General features: G+C 43.2%; 1 protein-coding gene across 7 annotated transcripts in view; it reads right to left on the bottom strand.

The window, feature by feature from the left end:
- The window catches only part of MAPK10 (mitogen-activated protein kinase 10), a 408,832-nt gene that overhangs the window by 88,730 nt on the left and 302,029 nt on the right, over positions 1-18,073 (bottom strand). For 6 of the 7 annotated variants that reach the window (XM_019552886.1, XM_019552890.1, XM_019552887.1 and 3 more), the window contains 3 exons: positions 10,317-10,446; positions 2,104-2,162; positions 266-404 (listed from right to left, as the gene is read on the bottom strand). In XM_019552886.1, the coding sequence (XP_019408431.1) occupies positions 266-404; positions 2,104-2,162; positions 10,317-10,446 (328 nt within the window). The remainder of the gene's footprint in view (positions 1-265; positions 405-2,103; positions 2,163-10,316; positions 10,447-18,073) is intronic. The other variant, XM_019552888.1, reaches the window with a different exon arrangement.

The raw sequence follows: 18,073 nt of genomic DNA, 5'->3' as shown, positions 1-18,073 counted from the left end.
TACTGATATTGTTTATACTGCTTATAACCCATTACTTTCTGTTTGATGATTAAGTTGACCCTAGCTTCCAATCAGACAGTTAACTTCCCAAACATAGGCTATTCACCAGGAAGTCTCAACGTTTAAACTGAGAAGCTTGGGTCTTGATAAAAGGTTTGAGCTACAATTGAAACTAAATATAAATGATTTGAACATTTTTCATGGTAATACAAATCAAGACAATAATGAGCAACCATCTTGCCCTTCAAAGAGAACTCCCCCCTACCCTGTGTATGATTCCTGCAGAGTGAAGGTGCTTGATACCGCACAGCATTTGGTAGAGCAGGTAAGACATTCGCTCATGGTCTAGTTCCATCTGAATCACCTGGCACAAATTGGCATCCATCAATTCCATTACTAGGTAACTAGAGAGGAGAATAAAGTAATATAGTTACTTCCTGGGCAGAAATAAAACCCTTCAGCTTCTTATCTGTAATAACCAGTGCTTACTTTTCTTTCTTCATGATGGGTTTCTTTTTTTACTTCCATTGGCAACACTGAGGGAAAGAAGATTCTGAACTGGCCATGCTGCTGAGCTCAAAGAATAGTTAATCCATTCTATGGTTTGGGTCTTACTATACTTGCTATGCAGCCATCATTCTACTGATGTTCCATTAAAATCAATGGATTATTAGAGCTCACCATTTTCTACATCACCACAACTGGGTTCTGTATAGGCACACAGAACATTCAGCATGCTATTTTCAAACATGGTGACACCAACATAAAAAGGCTGTATGTACCAGCCAAGTCTTTCATCGGTCTTTGGTCACCATCCATGAAAAACAGTAACACAGCACATTCAGAATATTGGTCTCAAAGTTCACAGAAGGATGGAAAAAGTAGGAAGGAGGTAAAAATGTATGACCATGATACTCATCTTTGCCATGTTTGACTGGGTGCTCCGGTATGATCTGATCGCATTGGATGAAGTAGGCTGTTTCCTATGAAAGTTTATGCCTCTCTGAATCGAAGGTGCCACCCAGTCCTACTTTCTGCTGTTCTAATGCCAACTAACTAATCTAACATTACCCTGTCCCTTTGCTTAATAAGCCTGAGTGATAGCCTTAATAAAATATGAACTCAGTCCTCCAGGAGAGGTAATCTGTGTTGATTTTACCTACCACCTCAGTTCTCATGGGATTATTCCTATCAAAAAGGTAACTGGACCATGACTGGAACACCAAATTAGAGGTCCCTCTGGCTTTGAGAAAAACTCTAGATCCATGTTGATATCTTGGCTTCACAGTTCAGGCTCATCAACAATCACATGATTATCTCACCAAATCTGTGCAGAACTGCAAGGATCACAAGATAAAGATAATGAAGCACCACCTCTATCTGCAGAGACCTGGTAGCACTAGGCTGGCTCCAGACAGTATTATAATGCCCCTTCCTTTTGTGAGCATGGGCATTACAGTGTGAAACAAAGTGGAATGACTGAAGGACAGAAGTAGTTCAGCTGATAGTCAGAAGTATTGTTTTATATCTGCAATTTCATTCAGGACAGGACTAAGTACAATAGTACCCATGCAAGAGGCAATGTTCAGTGGAGATGCTAGTAATTCTCTGTACCCTGCACTATTTCCCAAGGCAGATTATTTTACACAGTCAAAGGTTATTGCAAAATAAATATGAAAGGGGGACATATTTCACACGAGTCCCTCTTTTACAAGGAAATTCTTTCAGAGTGAATTACTGCATTTCTAAACCTCACATACCTCAGGGAATTATATAACAATAATTCCTTAAGCAAACCATTAACACAAAGGCAAGAAGCATAGTTACTTTTAGCTGCTCATATTCACATATGTGTGTGGGCACGCACATATCATAATCTCAAGAACTATAAGCAGCATGCTTTTTATTGTACTTAGACACCACTGTGATCAGTATCTTATATTTAAAATAGACAGACATTCTTCATTCACAGGTTCATTCTTCATCTCCACAAGATGACTTGTTAAAGGAAGTCATCCTTTCTATTGTTCTGGGATTATTGTATTCATTGTGCAATATGAGGCTCCACCTCCCTCTAAAGGTTATATTTAAATCACTACTTACACATCCTGGAACTCTTCCAGAGATTTCTGTGGTGTGAAGACATTTAATAAACTGATAATCTGAAAAGTAGAGCAAAGCAAGGAAGGAAAAAGAAAGATAAACATAAGTATTCTGAAGGATCCCTATATTATAGAATAAATTACCTTCTTCATTGTTCAGTTTATACAGAGACAAGTCCTGCTGTAGTTGCTAGTAAGCAACAGGTAAATTTCAGAACAGAACATGTCAGAGCTCCATTCATTTCCAGAGTGCCTTTGAAATGGATTGTGAGAGAAGGGTTGGTGCTTGCCAATGACTAGCAAGTTTGCTGAGGGAATTTGTCTTCGGAATTTTGGAGCTGCAGGTTTAAATTTCAACCCCTGTTCAAAGGTTGCTGCTTGTAGCTGCAATGGTCTAAGGACATAGGCAGACAAGTTTCTTTGGGTAGATGTGATATCTTTATTAGACCAACTGCATAGTTGGGAAAATGGTTCTTTGCAAGCTTTGGGTCACAAAGCTTTTGTGTGTTTGTGCCCAAAAGCTTGCAAAGAACCATTTTTCTAACTATTAAGTTGGTCTAATAAAAAATATCACATCTACCCAAAGCACTTCATCAACTTCCGTTCAAATGATCCTAACAGTCCCAGTCAGGCAACTAGGTATTTCAGATATATATTGAAGACATCTCTGAAAGCTGAAATAATAAAGGACCACTGTATTAAAAAAACTCAAGGATTTTTCACTATTTTTAACATTTCTTCAGTTTTTCTGCAAACATGTGCACGTTCACACTCACACACACAATTCCAGGTCTGAGGTGTCCTGCTTTAGTAGCTGTATGTTAATGTTGAAGAACCACAGAAAATTCTGAAAAGTGGCCAGAAGCACAATGCACACTAGGAATCCTGTCTGGTGGGCCAAAACCAGTGTGTAAAGCTTCCTGAAAGAAGGAATGTGTGTGTTTTGGAGTACAAAGGACCCTTCTGCTCTCTGGGCATGGAAATACATACAACACTTAGAATGGTTTAAATGTGATTCAAGCTTGAAATGGACAGCCATATAGGCCTGTTAATTGTTTAAAGCTGCGTGGAGTGGTTCAGAGGTGTACCTGGAAAATCAAGTACTGTTTTTTTAACCAGTTCACTGGGAACTGGTTTAATGTTGTGTGTGGATGCCAACTGTTCTGTGACACTGATCTGGCAAGTCCTCCAGGAATCCCCATGCAGCAACACTCCTTACTGCCACCCCTACTGCTGCAATGGGCCACTCTGGTGCACCAGAGTGCTGCCCCCTTTTTTCCCCCCTTTTGGTTGGCACTTTTTATTAACATGCTTCCTTCTACTTCTTTTTCAATAAAAGCTAACTTTATAACAAACAGCTCACAATTGCAGCCCCTCAGCATGTCTTCCTCACCCCGACCCTGTCAGACCCTGGGAACTAAGTCAAGGGCAGATCCAGATGGGTGTGGCAGTGAAGATGTACCTCCTTCCATCACTGTCCCCAGCTGATCCAGGCATGGGGGACCCCCAAGTAACACAGGCAAATCAGGCTGTAGCTGTACAGGGTGCCAGGCCTAGCAGGGGACAACAGTGGTAGCAAAACCCCCCGTTTTTCTTTTTTTTTCTTTTAAAATGTTTTCCTTCCCCTTCCCCAACCATTTCTGACTTTTTCTCTCCCTCTCTATTCCCTATAGATAAGTATAAGTGAGCTAAGACATAGGATAAGCTTCAGCATTTTATTTTGGTAGCAAGTTGTATTTGTTTTGTTTTTTCTCCTTCTTTATATTGTATAATTATTATGTTTATATTGATTTTTACTGTTCTATATTACTGTTTTACTGATACTATATGATTTAGGCCTACATACGTAAGTTAGCATAAGTCATGTCAAGTTTCCATTTTGTTTGTCAAGTCTCCATCTTTTCCCCATGACCCGTTGTCTAACCTATGACTCATACCTACCCCTCCTATGTAATTTGGTTCCTGAATGAATGGGGATTAATGAGAGTGCTTGAGAGACAATAGCAGTAGGTCTAAAAATAGCTCCCTCTGAATGACCAAACCACAAACACCAATACCTGGACCAACGACCCAGACATTGGGACCACCCTCCGCATTCAAAGAAACAAAAGATGAGGCAACCCACCCTTGTGCTCAGTAAGAGCATCTGGAGCCCTCTGGGACAGGACTGACATTGCCTGGACATAGGAGATCAGAGGCAGTCTGCCCCATAAAAAGGGATAGTGAAGACCTACTCCTTGGGACACCCTGTCCATTTGGACTAGCACCATGCCACACCACCTATCCACCCAGAGGCTTTGCCGGCAATCCCACTCTGGACAACACTTACTGGACAAGGACCCCTATCCAGCCTGGATAGGTAGCTATCACTCCCCCCCCACCACCACACACACACACACTTCAACCAAGGACTTGGACTCTGCTTCTCTTCCCTACCTGGACTCCAGCCCTTCCACGGAGTCTCTTTCTCCTGCTGCAGTTGTGAGTGCTTGTGTGCATATGCGTGTGTGTGTGTGTGCAAACCAATAACTTCATGGAGCTGTATACTGTGTTGTCTGTTTAATAAAACTGTTATTTGAACCCCTGCGTTGGGTTTTGCTTTACTATGGTTCTGGGCCTGTTCCAGTCCCTGCTCCTCACCCCTCTAACTTCTGTCTCATTTCTCCCTCTCCTGCTTCTGGCTCACCACCACCTCTAACACCTGTCCTGAGCTCCTCTCTGCCTGCGAACCGTCTGTTTATTTGCCACTGTCTTATCCCTGGATCTCTGCCACTCTTATTACCTTGTCCCCACTGCCTTTTCCCCTGAGCTCCCAGGTTTCTGCCTCAGTTTCTTTTCTGGCTGTCTCCTCCTTGCCACCACTTATCTGCCCCCCATATCTCAGCTATCTGCCTCAGTTTCCAGCCCCAAGCTCCCAGGTTTCTTTCTCTCTCTCTTTCCTGGCTGTCTCCCCCTTGCCACCATGCTTTTTCCCTTGCACCAGTGACCTTGACTAACCCTTGGGCCACTTGATCTTAAGTAACCCCAAGCCTCAGTTCCTCAGCCAGCTTCTCTCTAGTCCACCGATTCTAATCCCGGGTCTGGCAACTTTCACTCCCTACATTTTAACTCTCTCTCACACCTTAACCTTCCCCCAAATATCCCAGGTACCCCAAGCACACATATACATACCATACCATACCATCCAAGTTAGAAACTTACCTGTGTGTATGTGTAGGTGGGTTGTATGTGTGTGAACTGGTGAGTGTGTGTGTGTGTGCGTGTATATATGTCATTGTGTGCATGATATATGAATTAGTGATCTGTGTATGTGTACAGAGTGTGTGGGTATGGAAAACTGATTTTTGTCTAACTTTTGGGGTGTATAGTGTATGTGCTTGAATTGGTGATAAGTATGCATATGCCGGGGGGGGGGGGTGCGTGCAATTGTGTCACACCCTCCTGTCTAACAATGCAATTTTGAGATCCTGAGAGTTGGCCTGACCCCACAGGGTAACACCTCCTTCCAGCACTAGCTCCCAGACAGCAGGCAACACAGATGGGGGCTGGAGGGGAAAGCAGGGGATGGGCAGGGAGCAGGGGCTTGAAAGAGGATCTGGCACACTTCTGCTGTCCACAGTCAAGCCCAGCTTCCCCACCCAATTACTTCATACAGCCCCCAACTGAAGTAGGGCATGAGCAGCTCTGTCCACTGTCCCAAGGTCAGATGAGGATAGCAGCAGTGGTGTTGGCAGGGCATAGTAGGTAAGTCCCTCCCTTTGCATGCCTGCTCCCTACCTAGCTCTCTAGTATCTCCAACCAGCCCAGAGGCTGCATGCACCCATCTCCCCAAGGCCCTAGGGGCAGTGTTCCTCTTAAGGAAATCCTGGATCTACCCATGGCCCAAGCACTCCTATCCCTGCTGCCACCACCCAACACTTCAGGCAAGCACATTGCAGACTTGAGTAAATTTCAGTAGCTTGCAATTTACTGAACTCAAGTTTACGGGAGAAGGCAAAGCTGAAACGTGAAAATTCCCCCATCCACTCCTTGAAGCCCCCTCCCCCCACAAAAGCATTGGTGCAAGTACTGCCTCCGCTTCACCAACTGCAAGACATTCTGGATTATGTGCTCACTCCACCTCATGGTGTTGGAGCCACAGCAATGTACACAACCATGAAATGGTTCTGAATCAGTGATATTTGGGAATGGTTCTATTGTTGCATGTGCCTGAAACCTGTCCTGCAACAATTATGAACCAGTTCCCAATCATTGACAATTTGGGACAGTTCAACTGTTACATGTGTCCTCACCCTCTATATGTAGGGAAAAAAAGAAAGAAGAGTTTGTCAGAAATTCCATGAAAGGAATCTTACAAAAGTGTTGCCCTACCAGGGCTCCCTTTGCAGACTTTCCTTGTAGGAATTTTGAAAGAAAGATATTTTTCCCTGTGTTATCTGCCTCACCCGTCCCGGTGCAAGATGCGTGGGTGTAAGCCTGCTGCACCCACGTGAGCCCAGGGACCCCAGCAGCAACCCCAGGACCCCTGATGAGCCTCAGCCTGCCAGCAAGTAAGCAGGGGGCAGTGGAGGGAGGCATCTAGTCAGCTGGGAGCAGGCTAAGTGGGCCGAGGAAGGTCACACCACCCCCGGCTCCTCCTTGGCCCAGCCTCCCAGGGAGCCACGTGACCCCCCTGCAGGCACATGTGCCAGGCTAGGACGAAGTCACCCACCTGTTCCTTCCCTCAGTGGAGGGGAGGGACCCCCCCCCTTAGCCCCCCAAAAGCACTGAGGCACCAGCTGGCCCTTCTGCACATGTGTGCAGTTTAAAAAGGGCCTGGCAACAGAATAAGCCTCATTAGAGTCCCGGCTCTGGTGCGAGACGCGCAGGTGTAAGTCCGCTATGCCCCCATGAGCACAGGGACCCTAGCAGCGACCCTAGGACTCCTGATGAGCCCCGGCCTGCCGGAAGTTAAGCAGGGGCCCGTGGAAGAAGGGATCTAGTCAGCTGGGAGCAGGCTAAGTGGGCCGAGGAAGGTCACGTTCCCCCGCCCCCAGCTCCTACTTCGCCCAGCCCCGCCCAGGGAGCTACGCGACTGGAGCCTCATGAACAGGCCGCGCAAACAGGCATGCTCCTGGGCACGGAACATGAGTTAGCACAGGAGTTCACACAGGAGGGCGAGTGGGAGGGCCCGAGGTCCTGCCTGAGAGTCCCCCAGAGTAGGCAGTTCCAGCCATAGACCGCCACCCAGATGGAGCCCATGGTTCAAGGCTTTATGCAGACAGAGCCTCTCGCTCTTGGCTGAAGGGGCTGCCAGTCCCCTTTTCAAGCTCTGGGGCCCCAGAGCATGGCCACCTCCCCTTGTGGGGTCTGCTCCCTACTGGGGTCTCTGGCACACCAGCTGGAGGAGCTCCAGGCCACACATGCCATCAGGGACTGTGAGCAGGAGATCAACTCCTATTGCCAGGCCCTTCTGCCCTGGGAGGCAGAGGGTAGACCACAGTCTCCCTCCAGGACCAGGGAGGACCTGGGGACCTCCCATTCTGTCCAGCCACGGAGTTGGACCAAGGTGGTCAAGGGTCCCAAGGCCTGCTGCACCGGGCCCCTGCCCCACCAGAGCTTTGCAACAGGTACGAGCCTCCTGCAGCCCCAGCAGAGCCTGCTCAGTTGCCAGCTCCCGCAGGCAACACAGAGGACACTGTAGCTACTGTCCCCACTCTCCCCAAAACCAAACACAAAGTGTTCGTCATGGGAGACTCCATCCTGAGGGGGACTGAGGGGGTAATCTGCCGCCTTGACCCCTTAGCCCAGGAAGTTTGCTGCTTCCCAGGGCCTGCATCCAAGACACTGTGGAGAAGATCCCTAAACTCCTCCAGCCCACAGAACGCTATCCCATGCTCCTCATCCATGTGGGTACCAACGACATGGCTCAGAGTGCTCCTAGCCGGGTCATGAGAAGCTACAGGGATTTGGGTACAGGGCTAAAAGGTCTGGGGGCAGAGGTGGTGTTTTCTTCGATCCTCCCAGTCTCAGGCTATGGGCTGAGGTGGGAGAGGAGGATTCAGGTAGTCAACCAAAGACTGAGGCGCTGGCATCTTCGGGAAGGCTTTGGCTTCCATGACCACAGTCCACTCGTTGGAGAGAGAGGCAGCGAGCTGTTGGGAAAGGATGGCCTCCACCTCTCTCTGTTGGGGAGGAGGCTCTTCTCAGCTAGACTGGCTGATCTGCTGCACTGGGCTTTAAACTAAGCCCACCGGGGGATGCGGGGACTACTGCCACTGCTGGCCCACTGACTGGCCCTTACAAAGCCAGCAGGCCAAGGCACATACTGGATCCCACCCCAGGCCCAGCCCTGGATCAAAATGTAGGCAAGACAAGGGCCCCTAAGGGGACGCTTGTGTGTCTACACAAATGCCAGGAGCCTACTCAATCGTATTAATTCATGGTTTGAATGGCAAAAAAGTCACTTCAGGATCTGCGACTTCTGGCATGTAATGAACTTTTATTAATTCACTCTTAATGGAAGGGAGCATCTACTGTCTATTACATTTATTATTTGTAAAACCCACAGTGTGCCAGAAACACTCTGCACAAATAGGATTCTATTGCCCTGGAGAGTTTATATGCAAGCATACTATGCTACATATTAAAAGCCAAAAGCTGCCTGCTTTACTCATGTAAGTGTCTTATTGACTTCATTAGGACTTGTGAGCAGAGGTGTAACTAGCAGGGTTTGCATTGTGGGCAAAATCTTGCTAGAGAATGGTGGGGGAGGCAGAGTGTGGTACTGTGTTATGGGAGGGGGTGCCAAGTGCCAGGAAAGTAGTCTTACCTGGCCTGGGGACTAAAAAAAAATCCCCGGCTGATGCTGCCATGGTGCAGTCTCCCCACCCCAGTTGATGGTATTACAGTAGTAAGGCGGTGCTGCTACTGTTGCCACAGCACAGACTCCCATTCTGATACCCCACTAGGTTGGCACTTGGGACTCACCCATCCCAAATTAAGCTACTGCTTCTGAGATGATGAATTCAAGCAAGATTTGGGCAATCAGACAGGAACAGAAGCAGGGAGTATTTTTAAGAATAAAAAAAGAGTACTGAATTATTTGAACAATGTAATAGGGTAACCATGAGCAACCTATTGTTACAATTGTATCAAATGGAACCAGATTATACCCAGGAAACAGACACATGAACAATACTAACATATGGTAGGATTTCCTCATCTTAGTGTGACCCATCACTCAACAAAATGCACATATAGAAGACAAGGAGAGATAAGGAGAATTATGAAAGACTAAAAGCCTACTGGTTGTGCAAGAGTGATGTTGTAGCCATGATGTTCCAGGAATTATGTGAGAGGCAAGGATTGTTTTGGGTAATATCTTTTACTGGTTCAACTCTATAGTTGGAAAAAAATTAGATACTTTTAAATGCAAACCATTTTTCTTCAGGTCATCCAAAGAATGTTTTGCATTTGAAAACTTGTCTAACTTTATCCCAACTAAACATTTCATCCAGTAAAAGATATAATCTCCAAGTATCTTTGCCTCTCACAAAAAAAGCCTGCTGGCATTATTTATATCATGAGCAACAGTGGGATTAAAAAACAAAACCAGGACCAGGTGGCTTCAGCATTTCTAGTTGCCCAGAATTACAATTAGCTGCCCAGATAGATGGGAATAATCAGCATCCCATTTCCTCTCACTTACATAGCAGGGAAAACATCTCAGACCTCTACTTTATTCCATGGGCATTTTATATGAATTTAATAAAGAACATAACAACAATACAGTCAGATATACTGACCCACACTGGGTGACTTAAGGCACAGCTTTGAGCAACGAGTGGAGTCTAAATTCCACCACAGCAAAAGTAATTCTCACCGACATAGACTCTGACACTGCACCAAAAAGAAACCTATTTCCTGCTTCCTCCTGGACAGACAAAATCCCTTTTCTACTTCTTCCCAGTGATTTGAAGGGGCTTCTAGAGAAGATGGAAAAGGCATAAGCAGTGGGATAGTTACCCTTATTCTTATATACTATGTCTCAAATTAGGCATAGCCCTAGAATGGGAATATATTCACTTATATGGGGTACATGGTAAAACTGAGAATCTAGGCTTTAAAATATATAAAGTTATGTTAAAATATATCAACATGCAAAGAAAGGATCGGGCTTTATTTTCTCCTCACAAAGCAAGCACACACCATTACCCGCAAAAGAAAACTTACATTTTTATGATTCACACACTTCATGAGGACCAGCTCCCTGTAAGCTCGTTTGGCATGCGTTTGGTTCTGAAATGGTCTGCTGAGCTTCTTAATGGCCACATTTCTGTCAAGGACGGCATCATAAGCAGCGCTGTAGTGATTACAAACACAGGATGTGTGCGTTTTAGAGGAAATTCTTCAGCTTTAAAAGTGAATTGCAAGTCCCATTCAGGTGGTTTCTCTACTGATCAAGGACTGCAAAGGAGGGCATGGAAAGAAGAGTTGGCAAGAAAAACACCCACAGCCACATACACATAAAGAGTGAGAACTGTCTCAGTGGAAGAAGTACACCCCGGAACTGTCAATTTCAACAGGAAAATAAGTTTTTACATGCAAAGATAGGGGAAACAGCTGACACAGTTGCTTTTTCCGCATCATTAACAGAGTCCCATTCAGTAGCTCGCTGAAAGAACAAAGACCCAAGTCCCTATAAGAAGTTTTGTATTTTTCAGATGAAACTACCCCTCACTTGACCCTAGCCCTCATTTGTAAATGTGTTTTGTTCACATTGGGCACATCTCCATGTGTGCTTTAATGCCCTAACGTGCATTAAAACAGGCTAATGTGCCTTTTTCTAGTACCTCACAATGGAGGTATTAAATTCAATGTGCATTAATGAATGTGTAGACATGCCCATTGAATCATCAGATTTGAAATCACACCTCTAAGGGGAATTAAACAATTTCACAATAATATTTTCCACATGTATAATTTAAAGAAATAACTTGTAATTTTCACTTAAGCATGAACATTTAAAGAACTTGGAAAAAAAGAAGAGAAAGACTCTAGGGGTTTCTTTGCCCAAGTATAGAGTTAGGAGACTAAGTTTATCTGTAAAAATGTTGACCATAATCTCTGTACTTTTTGAAAGCTGACTCCTTCCACAAACACATTAAATATCAGTTCTCTGGACCCTTCCCAAAATCCTGTCACAACAGTCAGGCAAGAACCTGAGAAAAGGTATACTCTGAGATTCAATAGGTTTAGTCTGTTGCAGTGTTCAGTTAGATGATAGTGTTCAATTCTGAAATTGGTTTCCTCTGCTAGTGCAACAGACTAAACCTATTGAATCTGGGTCTAATGATATTTGCTTCTACCTACCATTAGGGTCTGGTGAGCATTTATTTGTTTGGTTGGGGGGGGTTTTTTGGGGGGGGGAACTAATTTAATTAATTCCCCTTCCCCTCCCATTCCTTCCAAACTGACATGCAGTTTTAGTTCTGGAACTATTCATAGATTGTGGTCCAATTCCTTGAGTGGAAAATACATTTTTGGGCCACAATCATGTGAATACTGGAGGGGATTAGGGCAACTCATCTTCCTCTAACAACTGTACGACAAGGTTATCTGCCCAATATGTGGAAAACCCAGCTTCAATTCCATCCTCTGCCTGAGGGAACTGGAACCTGGCTCTCCCACCATAGTTCAGGACAGACTGCACTGAGGATGCTATCAATCTCTCTTCCTGATGCTGTGGCACTTCGTATTAATTCTTAAATGTCCATGAAAACAGAGAAGTGCTCTAATCGGCAGTCTAGTGAGCCGTTAGTCCTCTTGGCCTCAGCTTATATTTAAGTACTTTATTTTGACACCAATTTTTGGTTTCTTTCCTCCCTCATTTTGGCGAAACAAACCAAAAGTGTTATACCTCCTTTTCATTGCAGAAAGGCAGGGTTGTTAGAGTATCTTGCTACAGATGCCACATTGAACCTTTCTCTAGACCACTCCACCTAGCTATAAATGGATACTTTGTCATTCAGGCTAGGGGGTCAAAAGCAGCTGACATGACACTGGCCATACCACTTCTTTCTGTGCAGTTTCCTACAGAAACTCATGTACCTTAACCTCATGAGCTCAATGGGTCACCTGACTGTGGCACAGATTCTTGACTTTATATTGCAGCTTGTGGCTTAAAAGGTCCACAAGCAGGATCTAGAATTTCGGATCATTCTTGATAACAACCAAATATCTACACCGCATTGAAATGGAAAGGTTTTTTTTTAAGATAATCCTGGAAGAACTTTTTGTGTTATAACTTTATCAAACAATCATTTGTAACTCTGGCACACTTGTTAATGTTGAATAAGTGACACAAATGGAGTTTCTATTTAATTCCTACAACAATTCCAAAAGCCCAGAATACAACCTCTATCCCTATCCTGTAGCTCTGGTGTGCGATTGGACTGATCATGTGAAAAACAGCAGGAACAGGTATGCACATCTCGTGGGACCTCATGACATAAAAGGAGTTCAACCTGATCTGTCAACAGCTGCTGCTTTAACCAAATAGTCTTTTCTCCTTTTCACCAGACCCTTCAAACAATAAAATGTTAATAAGAATCCTTTTTCCTTCCCCTTTTTTCCATTTTATTATAGGTTTCTTTAAAGAAGGTTTCAGTTTGGAAACAAGGAAAAAAAAAAGCCAACCAGTATAAAATAAATAGTTGCTTCATATGGTTTCTCCCTTTTGTCAGAAGGTATTGAAGTACATCATGCATCCATTTACCATTTATTACTGTCCTACAGTCTGACATTTCAGAGGAAGTTAACTTAATGTATACAACCAAGCATTCAGTGCTGCAAGTGGAGAAATTCCAAAGATGTACTGCATTCTAATACTGACTAAAACAATGCCGACTATGTTTTCCACTTAAGTGACCCAGAGTTTTAACAGAAATTATTGGCAGGATAGGGCAAGTTTTGATTAATTGCCCATCAAAAATAAATAAAAAGTGTTAATATAACAAGAAGGTTCTATTTTGATACATTCAAAATTGAAAAAAATATTTTTTTCAGGGAAAAATGACTGGATAAATTATAGTTAAAATATAAATTATAAAAGATGGAAAGGCTAAGATTTAAAGTAAACATTTTAAAATCATTAACATGGAATGTTGACTTGACCCAATATACAACTTTGCTTTGATTTGCCATTCACAAAAAACGTTGAGATTTTGACTCCATCTCAGTTTGAGAATAGAATATTTTGGTTGCCTTTACATTTATTTTGGGATGGAAAAACTATTTCCCACCTGCTCTAAAATTGATTGGTCTGCTTCTGGGAATCTCAATAGTTGGTTTAAAGTATGTTGCTACCCTCCCAGAACCATTTTTGATGTTCTTAATAAAAAATATTCAAATTCTTCATCTTAGGACCTTTACATATCAATAAGAAAGAAATAACATGGGTCACTTATTAAAATGAAGTAACAGGACTATGAATGAGCATAGATATAAAGTAGCATACCTATGCGGAGTGAACAGGACAGCAGTCCTGGGTACCACATTTGGAGCAAAAATAGCCACTGCTGCAGCTGGCAGCAGGCCACGCCACCATATCCAGCAACACAGCTGCTAGCACTACCCTGCGCACTACTCAGGGCATAGAGATACCGTTACACCTTTGTATATACATACCATGGTCACCAGCCAAACCTGATATGCCAATTTAAAGCTAAAAGGAACCACTAGACAAACTTGTGCAATTTCATGCATTATATAAGCAACAGAATATCATCCATGTAACCCTGCATTAAGCCCAACCACACATAAAATAAGAGAAAAGGGACTCCCTTTCAGCCTACCTTTAAGAAAGGGAAGAAGGAGGATCCAGGGAGCTACAGACCAGTCAGCCTCACCTCAGTCCCTGAAACTGAGTGCCTTCTATGATGAGATGACTGGCTCTGTGGATGTGGGGAGGCCAATGGAAGTGGTATACCTTGATATTTGCAAGGCTTTAGGTACTGTCTCCCACAACATCCTCTCAGGCAAGCTAAAGTAGTATGAGCTGGACAAATGGACTGTAAAATGTATAGAAAACTGTCTGGAGCATCAAGATCAAAGGGTAATAATCAATGGCTCAATCTCTAGTTGGCAGCCAGTATCAAGTGGAGTGCCCCAGGGGTCAGTGCTGGGGTCAGTTTTGTTCAATATCTTTACCAATGACCTGGAAGAGGGCATACAGTGAACCCTCAGCAAGTCTTCAGATGACACCAGGCTGGGGGAAATAGTAGATACAATGGAGAGTAGGGCTGGGATTCAGAGTTACCTAGACAAAAAATCAGAGGATTGGGCCAAAAGGAATCTCAGAGGCTCAGAAAGGACAAGTACAAAGTCCTCACTTAGGACCGAACAACCCCATGCAGCAGTACAGGCTGGGGGCTAACTGGCTGGGCAGCAGCTCTGCAGAAAAGGACTTGGGAGTTACAGTGGACAATAAGCTGAATATGGAGCCAAGAGTGTGCCCTTGTTGACAAGAAGGCTAATGGTATACTGGGCTACATTAGGAGGAGTGTTGCCAGCAGGTGGAAGTGATTATTCCTCTCTATTCAGCACTGGTGAGGCTAAATCTGGAGCACTGTGTTCAGTTTTGGGCCCCACCACTATAGAACGGCTGTGGACAAATTGGAGACAGTCCAGTGGAGGGCAACAAAAATGGTGAAGGGGCTGGGGCACATGACTTCCGCAGAGAGCTGAGGGAACTGGATTTAATCTAGAGAAGAGAAGACTGGGAGGGGATTTAATATCAGACTCCAATTACCTGAAGGGAGGTTCCAAAGAGGATGGAGCTAGACTGCTCTGTGGTGGCAGATGACAGAAGAAGGAGCAACAGTCTCAAGTTGCAGCAAGGGCAGTTTAGGTTAGACATCAGGAAGAATATTCTCACCAGGAGAATAGTAAAACAATGGAACAGGTTACCCAGAGAGATTGTGGAATCTCTATCCTTAGAGGTTTTTAAGACCAGCTAGACAAATCCTTGGCTGGGGTGATCTAGTTGGGGGCACTCCTGCTTTGAGCTGGGGGTTGGACTAAATAACCTCCTTGAGGTCCCTTCCAACCCTGTTCTATGATTTTGAGGCAACATACTTACAAAGACTGGAGCAGATTGGACTCTATTCAATAGTTATGAATACACTAAGGCACCATACAGCATATTCTAATCTACTTGAAACACAAATCTCTCCTCACCACACCCCATTACTCACATACCCTTTCTTACTGACCATTTATTAGGTTGTTAAAATAATGGGATTTTATTAATGCTTTGAAGCAAGCTACCAATCTTGAGCATACCTATCACTCTTTTAATTAAGAGGAAAAGTGGAAGCACTAGATAATCCAATGGGTCATTCAGAAAACATTCTCTAATCACATAATGAATTTTAATCAGTTACATAATAAATCAATCATTGCAAGAGTCAGAATGAAATTTTGGCGAAGTTTGCAAAAATGACAACATCCCATTGGTGAAGGTATCTGCATTTTTTTTTCCAGCTGGGGTAGAGACAGAAATAAAGTGATATAAGGGATTAGAAACCAGTTCAAATATGTAGCACAACAGAAGTTCAGTGCATATAAACCACTTTCAAAATGGCCGAAACTGATTTAAGATAAATCTGGATGAATGTAGTATCAGACTTAACTGATTTACATTAAATCGGTTTATTGAACTTCTGTCCCAGATCCCCTCCAGATTCAAAATAACTCAATCCCCCAGCAGCCCAGGATGCTTTGCACCTTGCTCAAAACCCCCTCCCCCTAGCCCCCACACAGTGGGTAGGCTAGCCTGGCCTAAGCTGTCTGCTGCAGTCAAGCAGGGAGGCATGCTCTAGCACTTCTGGCCTGAGCCACTGTAGGCATGTGGCTGCATTTCTGGAATCAAAAGTGGTGAATGTCTGTTCACTTGCTTATCAGTTCAGTCTATGCAGACTAACCTGCAAAGATTGAATCAATGCAGCCTAGGACTTTATGACCGTCTGTACTTAGCCCTGAAGAAAGATAGAGGTAGAGGCAGGATGCAAGACTCAACAAAATTATGGTCTTCTTCCTAGGTTCCTATGACCCTTTTCACTTTCTGCGAGTAACCCTGTATTCATGAGGTTAAGCTCCTCTTTTTATACAGATTCTTGCTGTGCAATATAATTGTTTTGTGGGTGTGTCATTGCTACCTATTATGTGGAAGGTGTCAAATCCACTCAGTTGTTCAATGCATCAGTTCAGGCTACTTGCAGAGTTCACAGAAATACTTTTTCAATGCATTAGATAAAGGCTTTTGTTTATAAGAGACCAACCCATGAGTTTTATTATAATGAAGTTGCAAGTACTGTGTGTAATATCTCTCTGTGGTACATAGGCATGATATGCAAATAACTTTTATTTGAAAATCCTTTCCTAGGAAAACTTAAGGGAGTATCACTGAGATATATTTTTTGAACAAAGTCTGAATGCTGACAGGGATAGCCGATGTTAAACAAGTGATTCAAGAGAGCAGGAATGAGAAAGAGCACTGAGGACTGGAAAACTCTCAGAGAAGCAAATGCGAAGATTTTCAATGAAAAATTAAAATTTGCATACTTTCTTCAGGAAACAGTCTTACAGAAACTCTTGCTGAACAATGAATTTATTTTAGCATCTATACAGTTGCTGTATTTTTACAACAGGAACCATAATTTAGCCATGGTTTTATCATAAAACTATGGCTTTATTTTGAAAGGTGCTGTAAAAAAAATCTAAGTTTACAATCAAATCACTGGCAGTTGAATACACTGAAAATACAGTTAATAAACTGTTTTCCTATAAATTATGTTTATGGCTAGTTCAGGAAAGTAGATGTCAGTGTTAAAACTGTTCTTTTTTTAACAGTAAATAACTTCAAATGATCCAAGTTAAAGGAGATAAAATTTGTTTCAAGTAGTATCTGACTTAAGTCAACAACTAACAAAGAGCTATAATTTCACACAGTTTAACGATGTGTGCTGTGAGCTACACAAATGAATGCATCTATACCATGCTGGCCCACAGGGTCATTTAGGCTTTGCTCTGTACTTCAACCAAAAAAGGAAATGACAAAAACTTTATTGTAAGTGAAAAGAACCATGCGAACTAAAGTGCATCTTTACCAAGAATGTTGTGCATGATCTTAGAGTTTGCATCATCAAATCCCATTAGTCTATCATGCCATGCACCTAGGAATAAGGATTCATTTATAGCATGCTTTTTGGAAAGGCATAGAATAGCATTCAGGTTTAATAGACCAGTTGCTGTTTGAACAGACCCAGCTTCCTAAGGAAAAACCATTTTAAAATCTCTCTCTCATTTTTCTCAGGAATTAATAACCTTTCTTAATTATCACAGAACAGATTGGAAAGATTATGAAAACTGAACATAATTTACTAACAAGTAAGTTTAGGGCCGGAGGGCAAAGTTTATTGAAATCAATGGAAAAATTCTCATCTACTTCAGAGGTTTTGTACTAGGCCTAAATAGAGTCTTCAGGATGCTTACAAACATAGAATTAGCTTTACCAAACCCCTGCAAGTAGTATTACCATACTACAGGTGAGGAAACTGAGGACAGAGACAAAATGCAGTCCTTCTGATGGAACAGTTCTGTGCCTTTAGCAAACAATCTTGCTCCTATTTGTGAAAGAGGTCTACAGCCTGAGCCCCTCCGTCCAAATCAGGCCCACGGCCCCAGGTGATTGTAACACCCCAGACCGATGTCAAAATTCAGCTTAGAACAAATATTTAAGATTTACAGATGTGACTTATAATAACATAGTGAAACAAACTTCATTGATGTTCAAAGGAAGAGAGGCAACACCAAAGTATTTTTTAAAGTTTTTCTGGATGTTCTGTGACTTCAAACTTCTCTTCCAAGCTCACTATCCATTATCTGAAGCCCTCTGTCTTTTGGGATGTAAAAAAAAAAAAAAAAAA

Source organism: Crocodylus porosus, unplaced genomic scaffold (assembly GCF_001723895.1).
Source record: "Crocodylus porosus isolate Cpor-Errol unplaced genomic scaffold, CroPor_comp1, whole genome shotgun sequence".
NCBI classification, from domain to species: domain Eukaryota; kingdom Metazoa; phylum Chordata; order Crocodylia; family Crocodylidae; genus Crocodylus; species Crocodylus porosus.
Note: the sequence above shows the minus strand (reverse complement) of the source record. Positions and strands in the feature narration are given on the sequence as shown.